At 36.2% G+C, this 19,042-nt stretch overlaps 1 protein-coding gene across 1 annotated transcript in view; it reads right to left on the bottom strand.

Annotated features, from left to right (window-relative positions):
• Positions 1–17,613, bottom strand: part of LOC108362804 (uncharacterized protein DDB_G0271670-like) — a gene marked incomplete at its 3' end in the record, with an annotated part of 45,803 nt that extends 28,190 nt beyond the window's left edge. Inside the window, exons 1-2 of the mRNA XM_017615948.1 lie at positions 17,553–17,613; positions 13,043–13,456 (exon numbers count right to left, since the gene is read on the bottom strand). Coding sequence (XP_017471437.1) covers positions 13,043–13,456; positions 17,553–17,613 — 475 coding nt within the window. The remainder of the gene's footprint in view (positions 1–13,042; positions 13,457–17,552) is intronic.
• Between the last annotated feature and the right edge of the window lie 1,429 nt (positions 17,614–19,042).

Here is a 19,042-nt window from a genome sequence, read left to right as displayed (position 1 = left end):
TTCAAGTATATTTCTTGACTTGTGACTCTATGTTATCGTTTGCGCAAAATTTTATTTCCTATGCCCATTAGCTACTAGTGTTGATACTTGTATGGCATCGTACTGTATTTAAACCGTATAAACACATAGAACTAATTTAAAGAAGGATTTACTGATTTTCTGATGAAATCGAGCTAGTTTTTATATTTTGTTTATTACGCACTGCAGTTGTTAGAGATTTCTTATTAATTTTCATTAGCTGCATCATTCATATTATGTAAAAAAATTTTTTTTATCATAAGGATAAAATATCGATATTTTATTTCCAATACCACTACCAACATTTGTATCGATACTTAGCTTCTGATACATCATTTGGTACTGGTATCGATACTTTTATGGTATCGCAACATCCCTCAACATAGACAATTTTCATTTTCATTGTGTACATACGTATAGGGTATGTGCGCGCATACCAAATGCCGGTTCGTAACGCCTTGAGTAACAATTAATAAAGATTTTATGACACTGCCTAAGAAATCACTTAAAATGGCAGCAAGCACCAGCAGCAGCACAAGGCCATCCAAATTCGAGGGAAGTGTGTTCTTTTGTTTGAAAAAATTGATTCCTTCATTAATTTTATTACGCTTGCGATAGCTGTCAATCTTACGTAGTACGTATGCCATTTCCACTATGTATGTATGTAGTTCAAAACCAACGAAATACGCTCGCTAAGGCAATAACAGTAAAATTGCAGATGTTAAGTGCTGCTGGTCGCTGTCATGTACCATTAAGTAAATTAAAATTTAATTAGCGATTTTCGGAAGTAATCCTTTTGATGGTCCTCAATCGTATGGCCAACCAACCAACAAGCAGTTGTGGAAACCAACCATCCGCATTGCCGTTGGCATAAACGCAGTGCTCTGCTATGCTACAAAATTACAATCTAGCAACTAGTGAAGCAATGCCTAAATATATACATACACACGTACATGAATACATATGTATGTACATTCGCACATGAACATTAATTGTCATGTCCATTCCTAAACAGGCAGTTGATGCTTTTCCATTGTCATCTACCAACGTTGTCTCGGCATGTGCATAGCAGAGCAACATGTCGGCCGTTGGCGCTGCTCGAACTTAGTGAATGTGAATGAGTGAGTATTTTAAGGATGTCGTCACACTACTTAGTGCGTGTATTCGTGTCCGTCATACACGCCATAATGGAGAATGTAGCATTTGTGGCGTATTCGACGAGGAAGCTCATAATGCGCCCTGTGGCAACTTTTGCAACATGCCACAGTTTTTGGCCGCGGCACTATTGACTAATAGCTGGTCGCTGCTATCAATTAGTTGCGCGCACATTACACTCACACTTTGCACATATATGTATGTGTAGTAAATTAGACCAGGTCGACTTCCATACGAAAGAAAATTACTTATAAAGCTTACTTTGAGAGCTATAATTAAGCTATAAATAATATAAGGCCTAGGTGTCTTACTTGAATGCAGTTAAAAACAAACAAGAAAAGAATACAAAACCGGTGAAAAAACCCAATGGAACGAATAATGACACTGAATTTGACACAGCGCCGAAAACGGTTTGTCTTCTAACCAAATTTGACAAGGATTGACGGAAAATTGTTCGAAAATACATCAGACCACTAACCTGTCGGAAGTATCAACAACAAAAAATAATTTTAATAGATCGTTTAAAAGATATTTTGGAGAGCTATAGCTCCTGAAATATTGAAGCATCAACATGACGAAGAATTGGTGTTGTTGAAGGCGTACCAACAAATAGCCAAGCCAAGAATTTGAGTTACCCACGGCAAACGGTGAATGGTCAGCGGGTTGCAAAAAGTGCTTTTTTCACGCAGCCGCCTAGGCGGACGAGCTACGAACTCTTTCCGAAACAACACATTTTCAACAGCAACAACAATAGCAATAGTTAATACCAGTGGCAGATGCCGCGATAAACATCGCAACTTCAGCGATATAGCGAGAGACGAGACCACCATCTTATTTATATTATAGACGCAGGAATCAGAATACCGCTAGTACTGCCGCAAAAACTAGATGGAGATCGATATGTCCCCGAAAACTCCGAACTGCCTCGTCGAAATCCCATAGGGCAGTTAGTTATCCTCGGACTTCCTCTCTGCGTTAATCATAAAGTCTACAGCCGCATACAACCGATAGCCTAACCTGGCGAAAAGTTACTGCGTTTTATAAAGCTGGAAGGCAAATATATACCTGTACTAGAAGAGCGGGAGCTCATCAAGGTTAATGAGCCGAGAAAGCCATAAAATTATGACAGTAGAAGTGTACCCAGAGTTACTTAGAAAACTTGATTTTGATGAAAATTTTTTATGACACAGAGTTAGTTTTGCAAACTAGTAAGGCAAGATTATTTAAACGTTTCGCGACCCAATCTAACTTCCAACTTTGCTGGTATGGATGAGTGTTTGAAAACTTGCTCTTCAGCAAATTAAAATTACAAACTGTAACAATGATAATCAAATTAAGCTATCTACAAAATGTACAAAACCTCTTTGCTCGTGCAAAATGCCGGATATCCACTAGGCATTAAATGGCGAAAATTTTAATGACAAGTTAGGTATTAAAATCCATCTGTGAGCGTTGAGAAAAATTGTCAGTAAAATCATTTCCACATGGCATTTTTAAATGGCATATCATTTTTGCGCCTATGGAAATTCGGAATAAGGCCTTTGAAGAATATTATTTTATGTCAACAGGCCAAAGATAGAATTTCAATTTGTAGGCATTGATTTATTTTCCAACTGAAAATCCATGCAATGAGTGGGGAGATGTGCCTACTACATCTCTATAGGAACTGGGCTCGAACCCTGGCCCGAGAAACATCTAAATTAGAAAAAGTGGTTTCTAACAGTGGTCGGCCATGGGCAGGAAATGGGAAAATGTTGCAGTTAAAATGGGTTGAATTCAATCCTAAGAAGACTGGTATAACTAGTTGTTGTCTCCAGGAAGAGGATCAAACTGCAGCTGACATTTATTCAAGGAGAAAAGATGCACATCTCAAAAGAAGGCAAATACATATGTAAGAGTCATCCTTGATTGCAAGTTCTTATGGAAACCGTAGTTACATAAAGTTCTACCGGCTCCATTTTTACCTGCTAGAAGCTAATGGGCAGAAACTGGGACATCAAACCTAAATTCAAAATCCTTTCTAACATAAGCCATGTCCACCTGGCCGAACAAATGAGAAATGAAGTGCACTCAGGTCAAAATCTGCAGTTCGCACTACCACAGAAATGAGAAGCACCTCCACCGCTACTCCCGAAGAGCTTCTAGATCTGCGGCCTCTGCTTATTGTAATCAAAGTCACTTGATGGTTTCAATACCGCCCAAGGTGAGCGGGGAATGGTCTATAGTATATAGCCCAGAAAGTTACTTTTTAGCAAGGGGCAAGTTAAGTGGGACCTACAAGCGGCATACACGCCAGTGAACCATTTCTAGGAGAGTATGCAGAAAGGGGAGTGACCAAAAAGCAAAACCCTGACATTAGAGCGGCGCTACTTGCCTCCTAGACACACGAGGTTACCGCAAAACTTGTGTAGGACTGAGCTTACTTTTAAATACTCATCGCATTCCGGTACATCTCTTGGGTTTCGGGACACAGTGGATTAGTGGGTAAACAAAGGGCAGAAATTATAGCATAGATATTCATATGCCCAGGACCATTTATCGATCTGCATGGAGCACCTTTAGGCGGAATTACTACATCTGGATAGAAAAGATTCACTTTATCGCCTCGTAAAGCACGGCCCAACAACTATTACAGGCTTTATCACTGGTCACTGTAGAGTAACGAAGCACTTCTCAAAACAGGTAATTTTTCCCTCCGATCCATGCAGTTATGTTGTGGCGAATAGGAAATAGCAGAGCACGTTATATTCCACTGTGAAACCTTTACTAGACGCAGACTTCGCTTCCTAGGATCACCGTACCTAAATATATAATTAGTATTCAGCGAAGGTTTGTTATAATAGATAGTCCTTAGTTCCGGAAACTAGGTAATTGCTCCCTCCTCTTAATAATAATCTAATACCTAGAAACTATTCCAAACGCTAGTCAGGGTTTTAAGCTATTCAGGTGCCATATTTCATCTTAATCGGTAAAGCTGCTTCTGAGTGAAGAGAGGTCACGCGTTGTGTCAGTTTTAATAGCATCTAATTTCAAATCCACCCGGTACCGACAAACAAGTTTTCATTTCAAAAAATTGTATTGTATCGCACATCTACAGGCCAAGGTCTTTACTTTGAATTTTCATATTTAAAATTTCAAAGAACGATGCAAATCTAATGACCTTCACAAAAAATTCCTTTAAAGTTAAAACCTCATTAAATAACCTTTGTCTGAATTAAGTTGATTTTGATTTTTTAAACATGTGGCAACCCATTTAATATGTTTCAGAAATAAAGCCTTGCCAAAACCATTTCGATTAATACCAATATTTTAGTAATTCATTTAACGTATTAAATAATTTGAATTTACCTTTTTTAATGGGTGGCAACCCTTTTGAAATACCTTCTAAGTGTTAAAATTAAAGAGCTTTAGCATGAGAACTGACTCAACTAAATATAATGAATATTTTTAATTTTTTTAATTTATTTTTTTTCGGCAGTAACGTTTGCTTTGCCTTAAAATATTCCTAAGCTCTACTTAGTGATCCATCAAGAATCTCTATTTCCTATTTGAAATTTATTTCCAAAAATTAAATGTATCTATAAAAAGTTAAATAAAGGTAGTTATGAACCTACTATACACACATGTCATATGTATGTATATCCATATGCACTTATGTATGTATGTTGTACGAGTATGTAGTACATAACTACATATATCCAATTTAATTTGAGCCGAATTCATTTGCAACTTCTACATTTACACAACAAATAGATAACCCGTGTGCACTCCGTTCTAATGAAATATGGTTGCAAAAGAGATGTGTCATTTTTTAGAACAAAACTGAATACAATCAGCTAAATAAAATCGTGATGTTTATTAAAATGAAAAAGCGAAAACATTTAAAATTGTTTGACAATAATAGTTTTTAGAAATGAAATGACAATGGAAACCTTTTACATGGCGCCGAAAAAAGGACAACATCGGCGCCGCCGATCTCCAAACCAATGGCGTCCGCAATTCATTTTACGAATAAAATGAATTTATGCAAAATCCGTAAATGAAAAAATATATTACTCACTTATTGTAGTTTTGCATTGTGTAACACTTAAACGCTTACGGCACAAAAATTGCAATAGTATACCAAACGTATGCAAAAATTGCGCACAATACATAGTTGGCTTTGTGTGTTCATGCAATATCCCAGCCAGCAAGAAAACGTACATTTTACGAACATTATGTTTTACGAGGGATTCTCGTATCGCCAAACAGTTAGAGAAAAGCTCGTAAACGATAAAACAAAAAAAAATATAATAGAAAGAGGCTTGTAGTAATTTGTCAGCACAAGAAAAAATTTTAGTTTTGTTGACAATTTTTCTTCAATCACAATATTTTATAAGTAGTTTGTTAAATATTCAATTTAAGAAAATTATTAAGTATGTGATTTATTGGCAGACTGGTGCAAATGCCAAGGACGATCTACCACTTTCTTTTATAGTTAAACTTCTTGTAAGTAGCTACTACATATGTAATTCAAAAATACAAATTAATTTAACGAGTTTTGCAATTCTTTCACAGGCTGCGCGGAGTAACACTAAAGGATTTAAACGTTTAATTCCCCTATCTCGTAAGTTTATAGTTATTTATTTTTTTAATTTGCTAGTTTATTAGGTCTTTGCAGTTATTGAACTTAATGTTTTATTGATAATATGGCTTCTCAATTAAAAAGGCGTGCGAAATCCGAAGCCTTATCCGTACTAGCGTCAATAAATGATTCATTAAAAAAAAATTATTACAGATGAGGTAGCAAAACTTTTCTCGTGGAAGGGAACTGGTACCAAAAGCAGCGCTATTGGTTTGGCAACGACTGCGGCAATAAGAAGTACGGATCATAATATTATTTATTACCACTTTTTACTTAATTAAATTTTCCGGTTTCCAATGGAGTTTAATCTTTCACTTTATTTTCTTAGGTGCTTTTCGTCAAAAATTTAACTCCCACGAAGAAGTTTTTATTTCCGTATCAAAGAAGCACTTCCAATATGCACACGACCGGCAAAAAAAATTGGCAGCCTATCGGCAAAAAAGATAAAAAATAAATTCAGCAACTTTATAATATATATTAAACCCCTCTTATTTAATTGTTAATTTGTTAATAGATAGTTTGTTAATATTTATTTATCTGAAAATATCTTCACATATACAGTGCCGGGAAAAAATATTGGCACAGAGAATTTTTCGCCATGAATGCAAAGTTTTTTATTCTGATTTCTTCTCTAATTGTTTTTTATAAAAATATAGTTAGTATGAAGTTCTACTTTCAAATCAGATTTTTTAGAAAAATTTTAAGTATGCAGTTTTATAGCCCATTTAATTTTAGTATAATAAAGTGCACGCTTGAATAGCTAGAAAACCTCTTTGTTTTTTGACAATTTCTTATACGCAGTTTCTTCCATACAAAAAAAAAATGTCGCACATAATTTGCATGGAAGAAACTGCGTGAAAAAATTGCCAAAAATCAACGCGGTTTTCTGGCAACTTCAAGCTTGCACTATGTTATACTAAAATATAATGGGATTTAAAACTGCATACTTAGAATTTTTCTCAAAAATCTGATTTGAAAGTAGATCTTCATACTAACTGTATTTAAAAAAAATAATGTGCGAAAAGAAATTCAAGTAAAAAACTTTGCATACATTGCGAAAAATTCTCCTTGCCAATACTTTGATCCGGCACTATAAATAATAAATTAATTATAATTCCATTCAATAAAAGAACTACAATAATTTTAATTAATTAATTGCCTTTATTTTTAGCATTCAAAAACAGTAGATAAAGCAGTGTAGAAAACGCTTTTTTAACGTAAATTAATCGTTTACGAGACTCGTTTACAATTAAAAAACGGACGTAAAAATATTCGCATACGAATGCTTTTTCGATCCGTTTACGACTGTTCGTAGGCGATGCACAATTTAAAGCGAAAAAGTGCTCGAAAAAGATTCGTAAACGGCTATCATAAACGATTTTTAATCCAGTTTTTCTTCGAGAAAATATCCAATTACGAGCTTGTTTACGATGATTTTGCTGGCTGGGATGAATAGATATGTATGTATGTATGTACATAGTATGTGTTAGTATTATTCATGCGCCCGATCAGGAAAATGTCAAACATTAGTGCTGCTGTTACTAAAAATAGTCATTTTACTTATAAAGATTTAATTCGATTGCAACTTGAATTTAGTTATATAGTTGATATTTTTGAAAACATTTTAACACAAAATGTTACAAAACTTTGTAGTACCCGTACTAAACATATACGTGCATGTATGTATGTATACATATGTATGTATGTATGTATTAGGGCCCATCGAAAATGCTTTTTTTTGGAAATTTTTATATGCGACTGCAATAAATGAGGTATCACTTTATTTGAAAATAGATTTAATTATAATATTTTGAAATTGTAGAAATTATCGATGGTCAAAATTTAAAAAATCTCAACAAGCCTAGTCCGACAATAGACTATCTATGCCAGTTCAAAGGCCTATATATCCTCTTGTCAGATTGTATTTGATCTTTGAAATCGAATCAAAAATAGTCATTCAAAAACTGCTAAATCGACAGGTCGCGACCTCTAAATCAACTTTAAGAAATCTATAAAAATAAGAAAAAAATATTCCTAATAAAAACAAATAAAATTATGGGGTAGGGTCTTGAAATTTCCAAAAAAAAAGCATTTTCGATGGGCACACGAGTATGTATGTATGTACATTAGAGTGGTCCAAAAATAGTAAAGTCGGAATTTTAATGCCGCCACCCTCTAGGATTGCTCTATACCGTAAAAAATATACCCATATTTTCTATTTTGAAATCAAAAAATATTAAGGGAATGCTCAAGGCGCTCAAAGTGTATATATTTTATAGGGGGAAAAAACAACCGATTTTGAGAGAATTGTCGGAACGTATGTATGAGTTTCCCGATTTTTCATATTTGTAACAACTTAGTCCCGATTTTCGAGGTTTTCTTTTTAATTTAATTTATCTTATTTTGTCAAACTTGTTGTTGTTGTTGTAACGGCATACAAATTCCTAAAATAGTTTTTGGGAAGTGATGCTGGAGTGACAGTCCTTAGTCAAATATACATACATATCGTCGTACCAATGTCAGTTACGTGGTTTCGCAGAATGACAATACGCGGTTTTGTACTTTAAACGACGATATGTATATTAGGGCGAAGTAATTTGTTCGGAGAAACATTTTCGAAGAAAGTGTGTAACAAATACAAATTTTACGATTAATTTTAAGCAAAAATGGCGAACAAACTACATATATACCAAAAATTACGTTTGACCCTCCCAACTTTAAATAGAAGCAGCAGTATATTGTAACTTTTTTGATTGAATTTTATTTTTCATTGTATCAAAAAATTAAATACATACATATGTAATTTTATATTTTCTCGGTTTTGTCAAGTAGTTTCTTAAATATGAAGTAAGCAGACAATTTTGTAAAAAATTTAATTCGAATATGCCATACACTTTTTTCGAAATTAAATTACTCCGCCCTAATGTACATACATAAATTTGGGTCGATCCGGTTATGTAAACCGCTAAGTTTTTACAAGTTCTGTTAATTTCTGGGTAATGGCCAGTTCATCATTCTTGCTTAATTTTTTTTTAAGGTATTTGTAATTATTTGCTAAGATTGTTCTTTGGTATTCAAACCCAACTAAGTTGAATTTAATGAAATTATAAAAAATAATATTAATTTCCTCAAAAAATTCATGGATATGAAAAATCTAAGCTAAATACAATGTTTGTGTACATTTTTGCGATAATTTTTCTAGTTTTTTCGGTTTGTTTTGTTTTAAACTTACTGTGATAAAAACAAAATTGTATAATCGGATTCAATATTTTAGAAATGTCCCTAATTTTGTCCACAGAAATCTGGTCACCGTAATTAAAGGCCGTTTTCAACATGTTCGGTTAATACGAATACCCCGTTAAACAGCGTAATCGATGTTACCGATTCAATGTTAAGTGCCTGGAGTCGATACCGTTGATAACGATCTTTAACCGAAGTGACGCTTCTAAACGTACAACTCATACATACGTATGTACATAAATTTGTACGTGAATGCTAAAATGCATTTAAGCTTTTAAATTTCCAAAATTTCTTTTATGTTCACTTCGGTTCCTAGTTACCGATAATCGAACTTTATTTTGACATCTAATTTACTATCTGTTCATTTTAAACATTTCTTTTTATCATTTATTTTTAATTTATTTGCTTTATTTTTATTCCGCTTTATTTCTCGCATATCGTTTCGTTGGACACATTTGCTGGTGCGTTAAATTATGCCAACATTGCAGGAGAATTTCAAATTAAAAGTAAAATAAAGTCAAATCGATTAGTAAAAAAATATGGATTTTATTGGAAAACGGAGGCAGCTGATTCGCTGTGTTTTTATGTACTTGTAGTTGGCAACGTTTGTGTCGGCTGGATGCGGAAATGCCAGCATAGCGTGAAATTTGAATATGTGACAGTTAAAAATTTTGTTTGTGTTTGTTGTTGTTCTCATGCAACGCAAAGTTAATTTGCTCGAAACTTGCCACTGATTAAATGTTGAAGTATATTTATTGCAGAGTAAATTTGTATGTATGTGGCCAACTCTAAGTATGTATGTATGTATGTAAGTACATTGTACGTAAAATGGCAGCGTTGAAAAATAGATCAATCGAAAACTTTTTAATTAAAAAATGTTTACCATCAATCGCTAATACAGCTCATAAAATGTAAGCATTTTTCTACCCTCAAATACTCGAGGTAAAATTTGTTGTGGTTGTGTGCTGGGTTTTTGGAATTTGAAAGTACACATGCATATAGTATGTATGTATGTATGCAAATATATCGGCAAAATTTTTAGTGTAATTTTTTGCGCTATGTTAATATTTGTGCCATTTTATGGCGCATTTATTTACACATTTATGCTTAATAACTTAATCTACCAAATTTTGTGCATATAAAAATATAAATATTTGCAGTTGTATAATTTTACTAGCAATGGTTGACCAGCTCAATTATACAGAAACAAATTTACATATCTACATACGTACGTATAAATATGAATTCCGCTGCTATTTGCAAAATTAAGTATAATACTTAGGTAAAATTTTTATACGATAATGTGCACATTGTAAAAGATAATACCGTTTAATGTTCGAGCTTAAGTTATTAACTATTAATTCATGCGAATAAAAGCATAAACGATATTTACACAACGCAAGTATGTAGAATTGTGCAGATATTAAAAATTGTAATCAAAAAGTCGCTGTGATATGAAATTTATATATGCATCCTAATTTTTGTATGAAAATAAAGCAATTAATGAAAATCGTTTGTTAAATATGTAAATGCAAAACATTTAAAATTTGGATGAGAACTTATGTGGATGTTTGATTGCTTTTTCTTTCCCCTCACACTACTATAAAAATTTTGGAGTTGCGGATCGTTCCCTGGTCCGAACTTAACCCAGCAAACCTAAAAATATTATCGTTGTGGTACATTTTAACACACCATAAAGCCGGTCTATCGAGGAGTTAGCGGGTTAAAATATGCAATACAAATTATTCCCGTAGTGTTTTACATAGAACTGCTGAACATAGAGTATTTATCAAATGTAAGAAGCAAATAGTATCCGTGGCCGACTTACCACAAAATAACCTAAATTAATTTTGAAGTCTTCATTTTTGGCAAAGTCCTTGTGCTCGATCTGCTTTCGCTTCCCAACACTCTATGCATCCACTTATCATAAACACTACAATACAATGGCATTTCACTGCATTGTAAGCCCTTTACCACACTACCTACACATATGTATGTACATATTTATTAGGGTGATTGATTCGGGTTTTCAAAACCGGTTTCGACCATTTTTTTGTGTGAATATTTTTAAGCGGTTTTTTTAATCTTGATTTTATATATTGAGTGAACCAGATTTTTACAATGGAACATACCGGGTTTTTATTTATTTTATTTAAAAATCAGAATCTAAATATTCTAAATCAGCTTTATCATGAGTTTCATTTTCCATGAATCGGTTCACTTTTCACTTTTTCTTTCCAGGGTTTTTCTATGGGCGGATGACAAATTTTCTGGTGATTTTTTTTTTCAAGCGAAACTCAGGTTAAGCGGGTGAATTTTTTTTTCAGGCGAAACTCAGGATAAGGCAGAATATTTTTTAATCTAAATAATGCAAAATTTCCAACTGCAAAAAATTACACAAAAAGTAGTGGAAAACCGAACGAAAATCATTCACTGAACCGATGTCAGCGAGCATTTAAAGAGGTGGTTAATATCGTTGGGGCATCTTATTCAAATTTGAGAGAACAGTTTATTTTGCACATACGGGCCTCACGTTGATAGAAATCAAGGGGCGAGAGCTGATGAAGGGGTTGATTGATTCTCGATGCTATGTATGGTTGGTCTGGTTCAGCGGATGGCGTGGATTATCATTTCCAAGTTTCCAGTCTCCTCTACATACTCGAGCTTTTCCCTACAAAGGACTGTGTGGATTTAAAGCTATGCCTATTTTCAATAGTTATATTGTAGTTTTGAGTACTTACTAACCGTAGTAGACTGGTGTGCTGCAACGGGATTGAAGAAGGAGAAAAAAAGTTAACTTGACTAGACCCATCTTGGCCAGGACAGAAACAAGCAAGCTACACCGCTTAGTCTGCGTGACCGTCACAGCAGCTATGCGCACCTGCCCAAAGGGTGCCCTTGGTGTGATTACAGGCATTCCCCCTCTGTAAATTTTGATTGGAAACGATGCCGGCTGGAGTGCCCTACTGCTGCCCAATTTAAACAGCGTGAAAATTGGGGATCTTAGAGAGGTCAGCTGAAGGTTCTCGAGCCATTCCTGGATGATCCCGCTATCAAGTTCACAGATATAATGCTACCGAAATTATCCTTTTTGGTAATAATTATGATAGACAAAGTGTCCCAAGTATGGTATACCGATGGATCGAACATGGGCGAATAGAGTACTGGGACAGGCATTATTGAACCAAGACCATCGATATTCCAGGCGAGAGTCTTCGCCAACGAAGTCTGTGTTCGAGAATCTCTTCGGAGCAGAACAAACAGGCCAGAATATTTAGAATGACAATGTAGACAGTTGTAAAACTCATCTGAACAGCCAAGGAGTCGATAATCGAGTGACGCTGTGGTGGTTGCCTGTGCACGAAGGGTTTGAACTCCGAAATATAGCTTGAACTTAGACGGGAGAGCCTTGAGACTTCTACAGGCTGCTTGACAGGACACTGTAAGTTAAGGTAAGTTGTGGGCTGGTGGAGCATAGTCTTTATGACTGTGCACGTATCACAATTCGTAGACTGACACATTGCTGTCTTCTCCATCCAAAATTTGGAACACGGCAGCCTCCAAAATGCTTAATTTCTTAAATAGCCTAAAGTTGGAGTGGCTACAATTAAGCGAAGCGCGACTATACAGTTTAGGGAATACTTATGTAATATAAGGCCGGTTCCTAGCTTTGGGGAATTGGATTTTTTTTTCAAATTCCCATTTTTCGAATAACTCGAAACCCGGGTTCCAAAAAAATAATCGAACATCCTAGTATATATGTATGTAGCGACTTATCTTTCATACCCATTTTCATTTCCTTTTTTTCACTGCATTAATACATATAAAAAACAGTATAATTAAAATGTGAGACAAAAAGCACACATCGTTCGTTCTACATAGAAGTTAGTGTTTTGTCAGTGGCAGAGCAAGGATTTCCTGCTCGCTGTCATTTTGCTTCTTTTACGCCATTCAGAGAGCAGACCCCTGCCCGCGACGCCGCCACAAGTTTGTGCCTCAACTTACCTTGTGCTCGTGCCATTCGCACGCATCCGGTTGCCGTTAGAAGAATGCAGAATACCGTGAGAAACTGACAAAACAATGACAGTGTTGCTCTAATGGTGGCAAAGGTGGCGGTGGTGGTGGTGATGGTGTTGGTGTTGGCTGCGTTGATAATAGTGGTTGCGCATTGTAGACGCCTCAGGTGTGGTTGCGGTGAGGTTGCTGTGTGGCACTGCAGTTTGTTGCCGGTAATACTGCTGCTGCCGCTGCCGCTGCCGTTGCCGCGGCCGTTGCCACTCTCCTTGCTGTCGCTGCCACTACGGCTGCTACTGTTCTGCAGCGGATGCGGAAACGGCGCCATTTGTGTTGGTGACGCCATAACGACGGTGCGAAAAATGCAATACAAATGTTGTCCGTGCACGTAAATGTGTTTGTGGGCTGTAAAGAGTGGAAAAATAGAGAAAAACAAACAAGGGCATAAGAACAAGAGATTGCGTGTGTGTGTGTGTGTGTGTGTGTGTGTGTGAACTACTACTAAATAAGTGAATTTTGCCAAAAATTTCAATAAATGCATATTTTTCGAAATTCACAGCGCTTAAAAGTTTATTTCGCCGTACGCGCAGTGGTGTGGCAACAAAGTAAACGGGCGAAATAGCGTTCCACTTTTGCGCAAACAATATTGCGTAACAATTTTGCGCGCAATAAATTCCCCATCAATTTTACTAATTAAAAAGTTGCTACTATGTGTGTACACTGGCAGGCTTTGCGTCGTCATCAAGAAGAAAAAAGTACCAAAACAAAAAAAAAATAAAAATAAAACAAAATTAAAGTGCTGCGAATGGCACACAAATTAAGCGGCACTTCATTGCCGGCTTTTGTTTTCGCAGCATTCCCAATCGGGAAATGACTAGCGCTAATACATTTTGCCAGCAAGCCTTGACTGTTTGAACTTTTCGACGCCTTCTGCATAAATGAATTATGGAATAATTGCTTTACGCAAACGCTTTGCCAAAGCCACTCAGCGGCACTAAATTGCAGCTAGCCAGAGCTTCCTCATTTGCATTCGCTCACTACTACGCTAAGCGCCTTCTTTATCTACCTACATACATAAGTATGTGTATGTATGGATGTATGTACATAAAAAGCTCCAGTAAACTCGCTACAGTATTGCTGCTACCTTCCTCTTCCTCAGCCCGATCTATGTACTTCCACTCAAATGCCAACGCTGTGTTGTACAAAATTTTAACAACGCTTTCAATAATTTAAATGTTAATGCAACACTTGAAACTATTTAGCGTTCTCTTTGCCCAATTTTCAGCTTTCCGCATGCCGTTTCAGCTGTGTCCACTGCTGATCCGGCTTTCAATTGTACCACGCGCCATTTAATCGCACGCGTCTCAATCTTCCACATCCACCGCCAACTTGTACGTATTTCATTGCTGCAACTAAACACATACATACATACATACATACATACATATGTACATACCCGTATATCGTCAGTTATTGCTCCGTCTTAGCTGGTGCTCCCGCCAGCTTCTCATGCTTTGCTGTCTTTGAATTCCTTTAGTTGTAAATGAGAAAAGTTACGGCATTTCAGCTGAAACGGCTAGGCGAAGGCAGCATTTATTTTACGCCAGTTGCCCGCTCTGTTTTATGTACTGTCGCTATTCAGTCAATCCGTCGACATTCTGCTACGATTGCTGCTGCCTCAGATTTCACTTTGCTCTCCATGCGTCAACACTTTAATTACAGAGTTATAGTATTTTCATTTGTTTTTGCAATGCGATGTCATTGTGGCAGGCGGGAGCACTGTGGGCTTTAGCGAATGATCGTAAGTGTTTTGTGGGAAATCCAAAAAAATCTTAATAAACTGAAAAGTGTGAAGTATATTTTGTTTTTTTTTCAGTTGAGTCTTTTGTGTCCTTTGATATTTTTTAACTCTCAATTATGAGTCCGCTGTGCTGGTTGGTATACAAGAATTTAACTTCACCAATAAATTCTGCAAGGTTCTAAGGCTAACTCAGGTTGGACGACAGTCTTTGAAATACTGCGTAATAACTGTAAACCCCAGTTGCTTTGTAAATCACCTGCTTGCTAGGAAGAAAGTGCATAAGTTCCTAACACCCATTGCACTAAGAGGCTCACCGCTTTGCTAGAGCCGCACAATGATAGATAAGGTGTTGGATAGTTTCTTCTTCGTCCTCATCCATGCAGCTACTACGGTGAACCTTTCAGGGTGTACCCAGTCTGCCTGCGTTTATTCAAATCAGACAATGCACGCTAAGAACTCTAGTTCCAGGTTGAGTAGAGCAGTAGTGGTTGGGCGTCTATGGCTGGCCAGAGGGTTTTAGTGATATTATACTTAGATTGATTGCAACTGCCACCTTTCATTGGCAATTTCTGTTTCCCCTAATGTCGCAATGTAAGCGATATGTGGATGCGTCAAATTATTAATCAAGTTAAGCCTTACGGCAATGTTACCTAACATCTTTCTTACATATAGATCCGTCGCCTGAAAGGTTAGTAGCGAGTTGATCGTTTTTGGTTGCTGTTGTGCTCGTGTCTCATCAGTGGAGAAGCCAGTCGTTGATCCTTGTATATTTTCTTAGAGTTTACCGTTTTCTTGAGAGCATCCGAACAAACAATGTACTACACTGTAAAAAAGATTCGGTCTTATCGACGCTAGTATGGATCCATACTAAAATCTTGGCATCCAGTGTCCGAATTTCGCCGAAAAGACCTACGCAGGAGAATACACCAATTACGCCTTTTCGGACCCTTTCATCGACGTTAGGTACCCAATAAAATTTTTTTTCCTGAATTAAATATAGATATTTAATTTATTCGTTGCTATTTAGAAAGTCCTATACCATTTAACACTTAAGGTGATATTTCGGAGAGTAGAACACATGTGCTTCCTGCTAAATAGTACCAGCTCGGATTTTGTGTATCATATCCTAAACTACGATTGCTGCACCAACGGGAGAGTATAAGGTTTGTCAGGGTTGTCACATGCTTTCCGGCAATGAGAAAATTTACGCATGCCACACTTCCATACCAGATTAACTGCTCTTTTTGTTCTCCGAGCACAACCTTAATGTGTTTCTGAAAACAGGCTGACCTGTACATGTCTAACTATGTAAACAGTAACTAAGTCTACTTTTGGATAGTTGAGCCGCCATTAAATCTCTACGAAGTTTGGTAACCTCAATAACGTGCAACAATACTCTAAACATAAGCTTGCGAAGTCTATACCCCGGCTTAGGACAAATTTACCCAATGTGGCAATGAAAAGCTGGTCTTCAGGAGTAAAGTTGGATTAAGGCGCCAATTCTGGCTGAGGCTTGATATCAGTAGAAACCACGCTCATATACTATTGGAACGCTACCAACTCCGGCTGGTAATTGGCAAAATTATGCAAGTAGAATCGGCTCTCCGGCTATTGTCGATCTGATGTCGCGACAATGCAGAAAGTCGAGGCATCGAAAACTCCTCTTGCCACAGTTCGGGTTGCGCTAAACTTCAGCAGCAGTATCACCATTAGCACTATTTTAACTGTCTGTCTGACGTAAGTTCCACGAAAATCTGGTGAACCACAAAAGCTTGTAAAGACCAACCCAGGACTTGGTTCTATTTTGAGGTACACGGAAGGATTCGAAGTCGGGCAAATGATTTGAATATCACAACGGGCCTCCTTTATTAGAAAACGCTTTTGCAAGGTTTTCTCTCATCACCCTAACGATTCGTAAGTTTCGATTGTACGAACGATGACTGTGCGATATTTCTTTAAAAGTCACTCAAACCCTAGCCTCCTTTTAAAACTAGACTTTTTAGAGGGTGCTATGTCTCACATTCGGAGGGAGATGATATTCGTTGTGTGTACGAGTTTATGATTTATATCGGTAATTACAACTTATGAAATGCTATCTTAACTTGCAGTGTCTTGTCAGATTCTCTCTGACGTCAGGATTTTTTTTAAGGACTTTGTAGTTTCAAATATATAGTTAAGTCCAAAAATGACTAAACAAATTTTATTTAATGTAGAATAATAATAGGTATCGAAAATGCCCTTTTAGTTAATTTTATTTTTTGAAGCTTATAAAGTTGGAAGGACGATATTCGATGATGTGCTCGAGTGTCCATTGATCTTTAACCAATATATTTTTTTTTAAAGAAGGAGTAAACAAGTTTCAAGGATGTTGAAGGATGAAATTTTATAAGAAATATTGAAAATACCTTCTCGTCCTTATGTACGAAAGATTTTACTTGTTTTAATTTGACAGAATTTTCACTTCATCTTTCTTCATTGTACTGATTTTTTTTAGGTTATCATGTTTTTCAAATTTCAAAGTCATTTTGTGAAAAATCATGGCGTCTGAGAGTAGAACTAAAAATGCAGTTTTACTAGATTTGTGTGTAAAATTGTCGCAAAGTGTTATTCGTTTGGACAGAGACAAAAAGCTTGTAATTGCCCCTTTCTTTTGATCTTAGTACTTTTGCGGGCGACCACAGGTTCACTGTCCACACATACCTAGATGGCGAGTAGAAGGATCTTTCCAATCTAAGATTTGTTGTTCACCATCCTGCACCATATCAAAGAAGCGAGTGTGATTTTTTTGCCGCGGCAAGATTATTTACTTCACTCGTAGATCAAGTTGACATAGAGGAGTTGTAAAAAAAATACAGAAATAGCTACGAGGGTTTTGTAGTGGCAATCTGACTATGGTCAAGAGAAGCAGGGTATCAGTCGAAAGAAAACCCAGAAAATAATTTAGGTAGCCTCCCTTAAGTAAAGCCATTCGAAAAGAGGTACCCAAGAAAGACTTAAAAAGCCTCTTATTAATTAAAGAAGCAGCTTAAAAAGAACAGGACGTATGTCCTTCTGGAAGCACTTCTATGTGTAGCGAAATACAATACAAACAAGAAAGGAGAACGGATTGGAAGATCTCTTGTAATGGGTCTGTGGGATCGTGGCTGAAAAGTTTCATTCAAGTGAACATCATTGTGGTCGGTTACAATTTTGAATTGCGTATGACAAAACTGCGATAAAAATATTACTTATCCACAAAATCGTTGCCATATTTTTGTTAGTCAAGAACTTTTTAATATTCATTTATTGATGTTGTTTGTGTGTCGGAGACGTAGTCTAGGGCTGGTATAAGTGATTCGGGTCGACCGGTTAGATAAGAAAGGTGGTGTAGTTGCGATGTATTGCAAGAAATATCTAAAACCTCGCCTAATTTCGCGATCCGTTGGTAATACCATTGAGTATTTGCTAGTTGAGGTATCATCTAATTCTTTTTCAAAGGTCGTTTTGTCGTGTGTGTATAACCCTCACAAGTGTGAATACATTTTTTAATATGTTGTCTGCTGTAGCTGTGGATTATGATGAAACTATTGTTTTAATTTTTAATGTAAATTTGTTGTGTAGTGATTTCTGTAGCTCCCGTTTGTTAGATGATGATGTGTCTAGTGCTGGTCCATCTATTCTAAATCATTGCGTACCTACAAGATACGGAAATAACTGTTGTAACAGTCTGCTTGATTACTTCGTTGTTTCTGATTCGTCTAATTTGACCAGATGTCGTTTATTACAGCAAACTTAGTTCTCAATCTGCCCATAAAATTGAAGTAGTTTTCAATCAACAGCTTAAACGAGGGCATTTTGAAGAATTTTCGTACTTAGTACGTCAAAAAGTTTTTGTGCTCTGTGTTTCGCTACTTTTTTTTTGTTAAAAAACTTTACTTTTCTGTTAAAAAATTTTAAATCGCTAACTTGGAAAAGTCGAAAACGACTCCGTTCGAAATAAGATCACCTTATTTTTTCCTTAGTGCCTTTAACTTCTTTTCACTCACTGAACCACTGTACGTGCGTACTGGCGTTAAGCACATTAAAACCACTTAAATATGATCCGCACAAAGCGCATCGAAGAAGAAGCGTAGGAACTGAGAAATTCTATTAACTTATGAAATTACAAGAGAAATGAAAACTTATAACAAGAAGTCATTAAGTCACGAAGA

The sequence above is a fragment of the Rhagoletis zephyria genome, unplaced genomic scaffold (genome assembly GCF_001687245.7).
Source record: "Rhagoletis zephyria isolate East Lansing unplaced genomic scaffold, Rhagoletis_zephyria_1.1 Rzeph_scaffold_01105, whole genome shotgun sequence".
Classification (NCBI taxonomy): domain Eukaryota; kingdom Metazoa; phylum Arthropoda; class Insecta; order Diptera; family Tephritidae; genus Rhagoletis; species Rhagoletis zephyria.
Note: the sequence above shows the minus strand (reverse complement) of the source record. Positions and strands in the feature narration are given on the sequence as shown.